The 13,124-nt window shown below is 38.4% G+C and overlaps 1 protein-coding gene across 7 annotated transcripts in view; it reads left to right on the top strand.

Annotated features, from left to right (window-relative positions):
* TLE1 (TLE family member 1, transcriptional corepressor) overlaps positions 1 to 12,386 on the top strand; it is a 74,405-nt gene extending 62,019 nt beyond the window's left edge. For all 7 annotated transcript variants that reach the window (XM_058166071.1, XM_058166069.1, XM_058166075.1 and 4 more), the window contains 6 exons: positions 319 to 568; positions 1,122 to 1,369; positions 9,456 to 9,603; positions 10,217 to 10,367; positions 11,488 to 11,564; positions 11,833 to 12,386. In XM_058166071.1, coding sequence (XP_058022054.1) covers positions 319 to 568; positions 1,122 to 1,369; positions 9,456 to 9,603; positions 10,217 to 10,367; positions 11,488 to 11,564; positions 11,833 to 11,940 — 982 coding nt within the window. In that variant the 3' untranslated portion in view covers positions 11,941 to 12,386. The remainder of the gene's footprint in view (positions 1 to 318; positions 569 to 1,121; positions 1,370 to 9,455; positions 9,604 to 10,216; positions 10,368 to 11,487; positions 11,565 to 11,832) is intronic.
* Positions 12,387 to 13,124: the final 738 nt, after the last annotated feature.

The raw sequence follows: 13,124 nt of genomic DNA, 5'->3' as shown, positions 1-13,124 counted from the left end.
TGGGAAGATTGTAAACGGCAGTCATGTGACACACACACACCCCTTGCAGGATGTTACAACTATCATAAATGCCAAGGGCCTGATCACATGATCCCAGGGAAGCTGCAGTGACCGTAAGCATGAGTACTGATTGTAATTCACTTTTCAGCGCCATCATAATTTTGAATGGTTGATAAATGAATGGTCATAAGTCGAGGGTTACCTGCAATCCATAGCATGTTACAGATAGATGTACACTCACAGTTTGAAATGTGTAAATGATTTGACCTTTGTTTTTCTTCCCCTACTGTCTGCCCCTTTCTTCTCTTCCCTACCCAGAGCATATTCGTTTCACGTTACTGCAGATGGCCAGATGCAGCCAGTTCCTTTCCCTCCGGATGCTCTCATTGGACCGGGAATACCTCGGCATGCTCGCCAGATCAATACCTTGAACCATGGGGAAGTGGTGTGTGCTGTTACCATAAGCAATCCAACAAGACATGTGTATACTGGTGGAAAAGGGTGTGTCAAAGTCTGGGATATCAGCCAACCTGGCAATAAGAGTCCTGTTTCTCAACTGGATTGTCTGGTAAGAAATTCTGAATAAAGATGGTTTCATTGAAATCCAATAGTTAAACCTGGGTTCAGATAAACTTAGTTTAGTCTATTTCTACCATAAAAATAATAATTTTGATGAAATGTACTTGGAAGCAAGTTATAAATAATTTGTGCCACTGTATCTTTACTTCCACCACATTACAAGTTACCAATGTTGCCAATAATACACATTTTTCAGCTGTAGTGCTTCTAGTGGCTTAACTTAAAATGCAGTGCATCTTCCACAGAGAAAAACTATCTTATTGCAGTTTCTAAGAACATGGAATTATTTGTAGCACTGTATTTTCTAGATGCTTACAGAAGTTTTACTAATGTGTGTTTTAAAAGTGAAAATGTTGACAATTGTTTTTAATTTATGGATTGAAATCTGTAATAACTCCTTACTCCCGTCTCTTTTTTATTTTTGGATTATTTAACTATAACAAGAGGTCCTATATTCTCTTTCTTGAAGTGGTTTGAAATAAGAAAAATATCATAGCCCATTAGTGCATTGTATACATTTGAGGGCATGTGTTTTTCTCCAGAATAGAGATAACTACATTCGGTCTTGTAAGCTACTCCCCGATGGATGCACCCTGATCGTTGGTGGGGAAGCCAGCACGTTATCCATTTGGGACCTGGCAGCACCCACTCCACGTATAAAAGCAGAGTTGACATCCTCAGCTCCTGCCTGCTATGCTCTAGCAATCAGTCCCGATTCCAAGGTGTGCTTCTCCTGCTGTAGCGATGGAAACATTGCAGTATGGGACCTACACAATCAGACCCTGGTCAGGTTAGTTGCTATACTTTATCCATTTGAAACTACTATGAAAGCTACTTTTATATAGAAGTACTCCACCTGCCACTGATTTTTCAGAATGAAAAGTTTGAGTACATAAAAAGTTTTTAGGAATGTTTCAGAAGAAAATCTGTGGCATTCAACTGTCTGGATGCTTTTATTTGTTTGGGAAACAAAACCTTATGAGTGGGAAGCTGTATTTTTATGGATAATGTCTTTTAAAATCTCAGAAACCAGTGAGATGACATAAAAAAATAAAATAATAATAATAATAACAGAGTTGGAAGGGACCTTGGAGGTCTTCTAATCCAACCCCCTGCCCAGGCAGGAAACTCTACACCATTTCAGACAAATGGTTATCCAACATTTTCTTAAAAATTTCCAGTGTTGGAGCATTTACAACTTCTGCAGGCAAGTTGTTCCACTGATTAATTGTTCTAACTGTCAGGAAATTTCTCCTTAGTTCTAAGTTGCATCTCTCCTTGATTAGTTTCCACCCATTGCTTCTTGTTCTACCCTCAGGTGCTTTGGAGAATAGTTTGACTCCCTCTTCTCTGTGGCAACCCCTGACATATTGGAACACTGCTATCATGTCTCCCCTAGTCCTTCTTTTTATTAAACTAGGCATACCGAGTTCTTGCAACCGTTCTTCATATGTTTTTGCCTCCAGTCCCCTAATCATCTTTGTTGCTCTTCTCTGCACTCTTTCTAGAGTCTCAACATCTTTTTTACATCGTGGCGACCAAAACTGAATGCAGTATTCCAAGTGTGGCCTTACCAAGGCATTATAAAGTGGTATTAACACTTCACGTGATCTTGATTCTATCCCTCTGTTTATGCAGCCCAGAACTGTGTTGGCTTTTTTGGCAGCTGCTGCACACTGCTGGCTCATATCTAAATGGTTGTCCACTAGGACTCCAAGATCCCTCTCACAGTTACTACTATTGAGTAAGGTACCACATATCCGGTACCTGTGCATTTTGTTTTTTTGGCCTAAATGTAGAACCTTACTTTTTTCACTGTTGAATTTCATTTTGTTAGATAGCACCCAATATTCTAGTCTGTCAAGATCTTTCTGTATCTTGAGCCTATCTTCTGGAGTGTTGGCTATTCCTGCCAGCTTGGTGTCATCTGCAAATTTGATGAGTTCCCCATCTATCCCCTTTTAAATAAAATAAAATTTTATTTAAAAATTTATTTAAAATTTAAAATTATTTTAAATAAAATAAAATTTAAAAATCCAGCAATCAAATGTGGTTTACATTATCTAATGCTATCAAAATAATTATAAGAAATGAGAAAAATGAGTTGTAATTGGCACGGATTTTGTTTGAAACTGAGATAAACTTTGTGTCAAATCTGATTATTGTGGCTTCAAATTGTACTATGAAGCTGGAAGCCTAATGTCCTACTCCTTCCTGTTTCATTTTCAAAAACAACAGTTCAAACATTTGAGAAGGTACATCATTAGCTACTTATATATAGTTTATTTACAGCCTTTGTTTTCTAACTTAGAATGGAAACTAACACCAATTCTCAATTTCTGCACTTACTTTGAGCAAAGGTACATTTTTTTTGATGATTGTTGAACTTGTCTGGCCAAGGCAGGGAGTGAGTTTTATTCTAGAGAATTTATTTGTCACCATTTGTAAATAAATGACATTCCTGTCTTAAGAAAAGAAAGCTGGCTGTTAGCCATCTTGTCTTCCAGAAACACTTCAGGTGTGCTGTGCCAACACTTGAAAATGCTGAGTGCTAAGAATATTTACAGCTTGTTTTCAGGTTATCTAGTTATCTTCAGTTGTACAATGCATACCTTGTATCAAGGAAAACTACAGGTAGTCCTTGTACTTTTTTCGACCCTTCCCTGTTGAGGATCAAGAACGGATCCTCAACAGTTCAAAGTTATGATGGAAAAAGTGACAACCCATTCTTGAAGTTACAATAGTCGCACCAACATGGTTGGTATGCAAGTATAAATAATCAGTGACTGAAGGATTTCCCATTCAATTAGCCTCCACCAGGGATAGCTGATAGATAAGAGTGAAATGATGGCAAACTTGTTACATAATTAACCTCTTTTATAATGTGCCTGATCAAGAGTGGATCCTCTATTGACATTCTTCATCCATTTTTCCATCATACTTTAATAGCTTTTCATTCTCTAGTGGGCTCTTTTAATTTGAGTTCCTACTCCACCTGACCTCTTAATTCCTCAATCATCTTTCTTAATTCAGTTACATGTGGGCCTTCTGCTTATTTTGAACTACTACTCTACTGATGCTGGCTTCAGGCTCTTCCGTATCTTTGTTTGTTGACATATGCTATTCCTGATTACATATTCTTATGAACATATTCTTGAACGTGATCCAAGTGGCACTATAACTTGCACTTCTATTAAAAATGAGTCCAGGACACAGAGCTTCTACCTGCTGTCCAAGTAGGAACCATGAATCTAGGTGGATCAACAAAGTATAGACTACATCTTCTAGGACAAGGGTCCCCAATCACCGGGCCGTGGCAAGTTTGTGTGATTGGCAGGTGCTTGTACTCATACATGCAGTTCCCCTTGTGTGAGTGATGGGCACTTACGCTCACGTGCGAAACTCTCCTTGCGCGGGGAGCAAATAGAGCTGTATGCACACATCTACCACTCGCATAGAACCATCCCCTCTTTCCAAGCCAGAAAGGTTGGGAACCGCTGTTCTAGGGAAAGTATAACTTTTGGTAAGTAGATATTTCTAGCCAGACAAGATAGTTATGAACAAGAGCAACTCCACCCAGTTACACACAGTTTCTTGGTACCCAATCTCTTACAGCCACCAAATACTGATTCAAAGCTTCCATAGGAGCTGGTTGTAACTTCGTATAATTTACTATTAGCATGTTTTTGTTTTTAAATACAGAAAAAGAGAAAGAGAACAAAAATGCTGCCACCAAAGATTGAGGACTGCAAATAATTGTTTAGACTGGCTCTTCTACCTGAGTGGATAATTCCATTTAATACATATGATGAAAGTTCTGTTCTGTACTTATTCCAATGTGAAATATCAAAGGGTCGGTCTTTTCCCACATGATATTTGACATCCCAGCCGCTACCCATCAGTTTGAAGGATTAGAGTTAGTGGTTAGGGTTAGGGGTTAGGGTTCAATATCAATATTATGTTGGTTTTTATAATTTGTTCAGATTATATTTAGGAGTTATGTTCCTAAAACACACACACACACACACACACACACTTATATTTTTATTTATATTTATATTTTCACTGTTGCAATAAATGCATAGCCTCTTGCAAAATTCTGTTCCTCCTTTCATCAGCATGTACCACCCAGATATCCCATGTGGCCATCATATCCAGGGAATTTCTACAGACCTCACAAAACTCCACTCAGTCCTCCCCCATTCAAAGAGTTTATTATCATTTATCCACATAGTCGTGCCTTCTGCCACACATTACCAATTTTAGGCATTTTTGTCTACCTATCTACAGCAATGCCAATGAAACCTTCCTCATAGTTCCTAGTGGCACTCATGCAATCAATGTACTATAGTAGAACAAGGGTTTCTACTCTCCCTGGTTCCTTCTTTCCATAGTTTGGTCTTCTTCATTTCTCCCTACTTCTCACCTGGGAGCTGAATTCCAAAGTCCACCGCCAGATTAGCCTATTCTTTCAACCAGGCTTCCTGGCCATTTGAAGTTCCTTCCATTCTCTATCTTCAGCCACTGTCAGATCAGCTTGGGCTTGGGTTTTCTACTGCTCCCATTATTTTTCTAGCCTCTTATCCCAGATTGGGTCTCTCAGTGCGGGTTGTCAAATCTTCATCATAGCCTCCGCCTCTTTTACCGACCTCTGCCAGAACAGTGTGTGTGTGTGTGTGTCTAATTTTTTTCCCCTGATTGGGCCTCCTTTTTCTCTTTAGTGGCTGCTGAAATAATAACGGCAGCTGCTATATTTTCCATTCATGACCTTAGTGATTGAGGCCATCAGAAAATTGCTAACCTGAATTATCCCTAATTTCCTCACCACAGTTCTCCAAATCTTATGCCCAAGTCTCATGATTCAATTTTGTGTCCATCTATCTCCAATAACACATCCACCATTCCTCACCTTTTGGCCTGACCTTCTGTCAACAGCTTCTTATAACATTTAACATTTTCTCAGTCTTCTCCTTACAACACAATCCCATTACTCATTCTCTCCTATGCTTTTCTCCCCACCGAAACCCTGTTCCAACAAATTCTCACTGAAAATTAGGCTGGAGGCCTAATTCAACCCTAACCTTCTTGCTAGCCAAAACAGTTTCTACCCAAGGCAATAAAAAACTATAACAAAACTTTCATTTATTTGCATTGTATTCTGGCACCACTCTCACTGTTTTGCCTGCCCTGTTTCATGAAGCTTATTGAAAATTTAAAATTACACCTTTAGACTGTCAGAACTCTCTTCCTGTTGCCTTAGTGTGTAAGCAGCGGCTCGCTTATGGAGGGTCTCTCCGTGCATGTGCACACTCCCAGCTCAGCCATAGCTGGCCAGAGGGTTATAAGAGGAGAGTGGGAGGAAAGTGCAGGAGCAAAGCTGCCCTGTACCTTCCTTCACGCCACATTTACATGTAACGCAGCCTTCGCTTCCTGCCACTTCAGGCTGGAATTCAAAAAAGAAATAAGAGGGGCGGGGTGAACCAGTGATGGGATAGGGAGCCATGGCAGAGGGCCCAAAGAGCCACTTGTGGCTCGGGAGCCACGGGTTGCCAACCCCTGGTCTAGAAGCTTCAGTCTCCTAGCATTAAATACTTTGTATTGTGATAGGCTAATCTCCTCCATCACACACATACACACACACACTTCAGTTAAATGTTAAATGTAAGACAATTGAAGTTAATTAAAGACTATCCTCAAATAATTGTCAACTTTAGTGTAAATGAATGAAACAGCTCTCAAACTGTTCACTTACCTAAAGGATAAATCAAAATTAGCTCAAATAATGATCTGTTTTTCTTGGTGCCTTTGTTGGTTTCTAGTCAGGGGTTTCTCCCTGCTCCCTCTTTTAGGTTATGCGGCTTCTTTTTGCAGACAACCTCTAATATTTCCAAGCTTGCAAGGCTGGTGTGTAATTAGCATAATGCTCACATAAGTAATTTCTTTTCAAGCCTTCAAGATTAAAAGAAAGAATGTTTTGGTACACCTTGGTGGGAATGCTTGGCAAGGCAGCAACTTTTAACAGTCCAAAATAGCTTTGTAATATGACAGTGTTTGGTGGACCACAAAACCAACTATTCATATATCACACAAAAAACTGGCAGTGATGCACAATAAATCTCAGCAAGCACAGCTGACATTTGCACCTGCCTTCATAATGAGAGGCTATTTAAAGCATCGGCATTTGACCACTTAAGCATTTCTGGACACTTACAGACTGAATGAGTCATTTTAATTACAAGCTGGACTGTGAACCCTATAGTGATGGGCCAAAAATCAAATTAATTTAAGTTCTGCAGCTTGTGTGTGTTTTTAAAAGAAAATGGACAGCTCTGTATTTAATTTATTCTTTTTTATGCCCATAGAGTAGAATAGCAAAAAGTTGAAGGCATTGAAAACTCAGTCCCTAACTTCAATCTCTTTCTTCTTCCTTCCTTCCCTCCCTCCCTCCCTCCCTCCCTCCCAGTTCCTGGCTGATACCATTATTCATAAAGTTATTTGATAATATTGATGCTATCAACCGATGCTATGCATTTCCACTTTTGCAATGCCAAATTTTCAGACACATACAGTGTATGCTTCTTATTTATAAGCTATAGCATCAATAGTTGTCTTTGGGAGCAACACATTTAGATGTTTGACTCACCCAAGTACTGTTGAAATCAGGTTAACTTGAAATAGTTGTCCAGTTACCACCTTTGAATATAATTTACATGGCATTGTGCATTATACCGGAAAGTTCTGGCCAGTATTTCAAGCGGAAATTATTATTTGTATCTGCCTTTATCTTCTGCATCTCTTTTTCCCTTCATCTGTAATTACAGATGGGTTTGGGCTTTACTTATGCAAGTGCTAATTACACAGTAGATCAGATCCTTTGAAAAGGGAGTGTGGTACTGAAATATAAGATGTGTATATTGGAAAAAAGACAAAGCAGCAATAAGACATTTTTCAAATTCTTTCATGGCTTTCTTTTTTGAATAATTGTTACTTTCCTTCAGTGCCCTGGAACTTTTTCACTACCTTAGAAAAACAATCTGATTTAGCATTGACATTCTTAATTTGACTGTTTTATTTTTAAAACGCAACTAAAAATAACATATGGAGGCCACTCATGGCCTTGAGTGGTGGTTTTATTTATTTATTTATTTATTTATTAAATTTTTATATGTTTCCTCTGTTTGAAATCCTATTTTTTGGGGTACATTTTTAACCATGCTCTTAATAAAACAATACAGATGCTCTCTCACATTGTGTGTAGGATGAGGGAAGCCAACGATTACACAATAGTAGCATAAAACATCTGAAGCTTTTTCATGTTAGTGTTCATTACAATTGGTGCTAATTATATTACTAAGCCAATTGAGTGAATGGGTACAAGGGGAATGAATCTAAAAAAAATATTTTGTCTTGAAGTTATCTCATAACGTGACTCCAAAGTGCAAGCAATTAATAGTTGGTTAAGATTCTATTTAAATGACACATATTCTACATGTATAAAGTTTTTTTTTGGGGGGGGGGGAATACATCTACTTTAGTTTATGTGGCTGACAGAAAAAACAAAGTTTAAATCCTCATAGTGAGCTTCTGAAAGCAAAGGACTCTGCTCAGTGTCATGTAACATATTTGAGTTGTGCTTTGGAAATAACCTGGATATTTATTTTGAAATACAAACATAGCATTGTTTTCAGCCTTTTAAAGCAACTGCATCTTTTTCAGAATCACCTTTTCCAAATTACTTCTGAAGGGCTATTCAACCCTATTGTTGAACCACCTGAGTTCTTGCCCGGTTTTCTGAGCATAAATATTGGTTGAACTTGTGATTCATTCAGCCTTACCTGCAGTCAGTGCAAGTTGTAGAAGATGAAAGGAGTATACTGACTGATAACCCCTTTCACTTTCAGAGAGAGAGAGAGAGAGAGAGAGAGAGAGAGAGAGAGAGAGAGAGAGAGAGAGAGAGAGAGAGAGGGAGGGAGGGAGAGCGCCTCTAGGGCAGGGATGTCAAACTTGCAGCCCTTGGGCTGAATGCATCACATGCTGGCCACGCCCACCCCAGTTTAGCAAAGGGTGGAAAACTTGCACATCATGTGATGACAACGTGTCATCACGAGTTTGACACCCCTGCTCTAGGGCCTATTCACAGCTTATCCCAGGATAGTAGTTCTTCAACTGCTGTTATGGCATGGAACTAAAGCTAATTGCTGAAGGAAAAAAAAAAGCAAGCCCTTTAAACATTCAATCTTAGGGTTTAATATATACTTGAGTAAATTTGTATTACTGAGAACAAGGGCTTTCACTTATAAAATTTATATTAAAATGATAACCATTTAAAATGTAAAACGTTGAATAATAATGACAGACTTAGGTCAGAGTTTTGCAAGGCTTAGTCAGGCCGTGTTTCTGGATAGCTTCCTCCTTGTGTTTATGTAGCCAAATCTTTTAAGCATTTTTTAAAAAAATGTCCTTGATTCGGCAGCTCGACAAAGCCTATAAATAACTGGCTTTCTCTGTGAGCCAATTTGCCTTTTGTATATTGAGTTTAGCTTGGTAATCTGTTCAATTTTTATTTCCAGGTGTTGTGGTAGTGAATTACAGCTTTTCAAAGAGTCTTCCACCTTTTACAGATCAATGCACACATATGTTTGGTTCTCATTACCCAAATTTGTGGTTCATTCCATGTGCTTTGGCACCTGCAAAAAAAAAAAACTTGCATACGGGGAGCTCTTTTCACAGTAGGGAAGGGTGCAAGATTGCTGCTTCATGCACATTAGCTAATGCAGAGAAGATGATACTCAGGCAGAATCCAAAACTAACAACACAACAGTGTTTACCTTGAGTTCTGGCAGGAAATCATTATTCAATCTGGTTTGTTTTATCAGGCAATTCCAGGGCCACACAGATGGAGCCAGCTGTATTGACATTTCTAATGATGGTACCAAGCTCTGGACGGGAGGCCTGGACAACACTGTTAGATCCTGGGACTTGAGAGAAGGAAGGCAACTCCAGCAGCATGACTTCACATCCCAGGTGTCTTTTATTTTCTTAAAGCATTTCTAAGACAGTGAATAATACACATTTCAATTCCTTCATATACTGGGTACATTTAGTAACTCTAGGAGGAGACCAAACATTAGTCTCAGAAGTACTGCTTAACTGTGTTCAGAATTTAACCTTATTATCTATATAGGTTATTATAGTCTCAAGCTACTATTAAGGGAGCCATTTATTAGAGGATAAAAACCACTTCTAACAAGGATGTATTTAGGAATTTATGCCATTTGTTTATGACAATTTCTTTGAAAAAAAGTATTCCCTATACAATCTTTAAAACTGTGAGTTTTAAAACTGTTATTTGGCAATTTCACTTAGGTGAAAGGAGAAAAAAAATGCAGCAAAATGTCTTTGTAGGTGACAAGCCTGTTTAGCACTAATCCACATATTCTGGGATTAATATATACATATTATAAATGTATATTGGTCCTGATTTCCAACTCTAAATCATCACCCTATGTTTCAGAAATTATGCAAAACAGTTTCCATTTCTCTCTCCCTCCACCCCATCCCTCTCTTTCTCCCCCTCTCTCTCACTGTTTACCCTTTTTGCTGGAATTGTAAATAGCTCTCTCTCTTTATTTTAAAGATATTTTCCCTTGGCTATTGTCCCACTGGTGAATGGCTGGCTGTGGGAATGGAAAGCAGTAATGTGGAAGTACTGCATGTAAATAAGCCAGACAAATATCAGCTTCATCTGCATGAAAGCTGTGTGCTATCACTCAAGTTTGCATACTGTGGTAAGTTAGAGGAATAATGTCTTAACAGCCATCAACATTTGTATAAATTAGCCACAGCTGCCCTTAAAAGAAGGCAAAGGCACTTGAATATTTTCATTCCACTTTGCTTTAAGAAGTAGAAAATAAATGTAGCCTCCTTCTTGGTGGTTCTCCCGGCAAGGATGTGAGACGGTTTACAAAATAATAACATAGTGGATAGAGTCACTGTACGGTATTCTTAACCACCTGCCGGAAGTTTGCAAATTTGGAGTACTCTTTGACTTATAATTCCTGCTGGATCAGTTTGTGGTGTCTTTTGCCAATTTTAACTAATAATAAACAGATTAGCAGGCTTGGAAGGGTCCTTGGACTTCATCTAGTCTAACCCCCTGCCCAAGCAGAATACCCTACATCTGCTTCTACCTGATATGCCAGTTGCAGCCTTACTTGGAATAGATGGCATGTCTACATGCCACAAATACTCAACATAGGACAACTTTTTTTTTAATGACTTGGCCAGCCACCTGGGATGACTTTTTGTGGAGATTTGTATGACTTTAACATTGTCCTTTTCTGAAGGACTTTGGGGGCATTGATGTGCTTTCGTTTTATTTGTCAGATACCTACCTTTTTATATACATTTTTTTTTACTTTTCTGACCTTATGAACCACTGAGAATCCTGTGATTGAAGAAGGATATAAAATTGATAAATATACAGTAGAATCAAAGCAGCATCTTAAAATAGCTGGTAGCATGAAGAGTTTTCCTTGCTTGCAAAGCTAAAATATGTTGAAGCTCCCAAGTTTTGATACTGGACCAGTTAGTTATGACCTTTTAATTAAACCTTGTATTTCAATCACTTCATAAGGATTACTTGAAAAATTGATTTCAGAAACTCCCTGGCTTACTTATGCCAGCAAGCATTTGTCAAAATGAAAAGTTGTATTAAGTTTTGTGAAGTGTTCTTTGACACTTTTTCATACTTTCTGTTCCTCTTGTCCCCTTCTGTCCCTTGTGATGTTGGAGTCACAGAGTTCTTGCATTAAGTAAGCCTGGAAACAATTCAGAAGAGAGCTTTTATGAATACAGTGTATGTCTATGTTGTACGTCTAAGTGTTCTCATTAATGATCATTTTCCAGGCAAATGGTTTGTAAGTACCGGGAAAGATAATCTCCTAAATGCCTGGAGGACCCCATATGGTGCCAGTATATTCCAGGTAAGAACTATAGTTGCATATAAAATAAGTTAAAAAATGGAATTATATGAGATGGGAGGGGTTTAATACTACCAGTATCTTTTCTGCTGTGCCAGGAGGTTCAAGAAACTGAGCTTGGGCTGGTCTTATTTCAACCTTTAAAAAATGACATGTTGCACTCAGATTAGAATTTAAATCTTGATGCATTGTGGGTAAGAGCAAGGGAAGATTTGTGCATAGGTGTGCGTTCATACATAGACCCTTATACTTCTCTTTTTTTCTCTCCTAGTCCAAAGAATCATCATCTGTGCTCAGCTGCGATATCTCAGTTGATGATAAATACATAGTTACTGGATCTGGAGACAAAAAGGCTACCGTCTATGAAGTTATCTACTGAGAAATTGTGTTGGAAACTTAAAAGAGTTGAACTGGGCCAAAATGATTTTAAACTGTAGGTGTAGAAGGACTCTACTTTTTTAAAATAATGAAACGAAGAACTTGGTTCCCACATCTTCCCATGATGCTCCTCAACATCTAGCAAGAAGGACTAATGTAGCATAGCTTTAATGGATTTGAACAGCAGAGTCTGTTGCAGCCTTTTGGGCCCCTCCTTTATGACATCATAGAATCATGCTCATTGCTTGACGATGTGGGATGACATTTCAGCACTTGCGGTTCCACCTGCATTCTGTCTTGTGTAGAACAGTGGTATCTTGGATAAACTTGTTTCCTGGTTTTTGCCTCTTGGGATATGGGTTTTTGTATGTTTTGTTGAAGATCAAACATTTGTACAAATTGTAAATATATTTGGTTTATTACAGTAAAGGCTTTAGTATCAATAAACAGTCTCCTTTCTTTTCCCCCACCGATACCCCTTAAATAATTTAAAAGGAGAAAAACAGCAGTATATAGTTGAAAACGTATAAGCTAGGCTAAAACTGGAAAGTATTTGCTAAGGTTTTCTATTTTGAGCACCTGTAAAGTTTGTTTAGGGATGTTGCATAAGAATTCATAGTTCACGTTGACAACAAACAAAAGTAATAGAGATCTGTTCAGAAATATATGTACATGTTTATAAAGTGTAGTACTCCTATTACTGATACAAAATAGTTATTTCCCATACTGCATCAGAAAATGAGCCCAGGGAGTTCTTGACTTACAACCAAAATTGAACCTAACATTTCCCTTGCGAAGCAAGACAGTTGTTAAATGAATGTTGCTCCATTTTATGATCTTTCTTGCCACACGTGAATCACTGCAGTTCTTTAGTTAGTAACATGGTTGTTAAGTGAATCTGGCTTCCCCGTTGACTTTGCTTGTCAGAAGGTCGCAAAAGGTGATCACACGACCCCAGGACACTGCAACTGTCATGAATACATGCCAGTTGCCAAGCATCTGAATTTTGATCATGACCACTGGGATGCTGCAATGGTGGTAAGTGGGAAAAATGGTCATAAGTCACATCACTGTAACTTTGAACGGTCACTAAATGAATGGTTGTAAGTTGAGGATTTACCTGTAGTTGAGACCCTTCCTGCTTTTGACCCTTCCTACTTTTGAGCTATTCCATTCTTCCATGAA

This window comes from Ahaetulla prasina, chromosome 2 (assembly GCF_028640845.1).
Source record: "Ahaetulla prasina isolate Xishuangbanna chromosome 2, ASM2864084v1, whole genome shotgun sequence".
Taxonomy (NCBI): domain Eukaryota; kingdom Metazoa; phylum Chordata; class Lepidosauria; order Squamata; family Colubridae; genus Ahaetulla; species Ahaetulla prasina.
The sequence above is the reverse complement of the archived record's forward strand: the minus strand, read 5'-3'. Positions and strand labels throughout refer to the sequence as shown.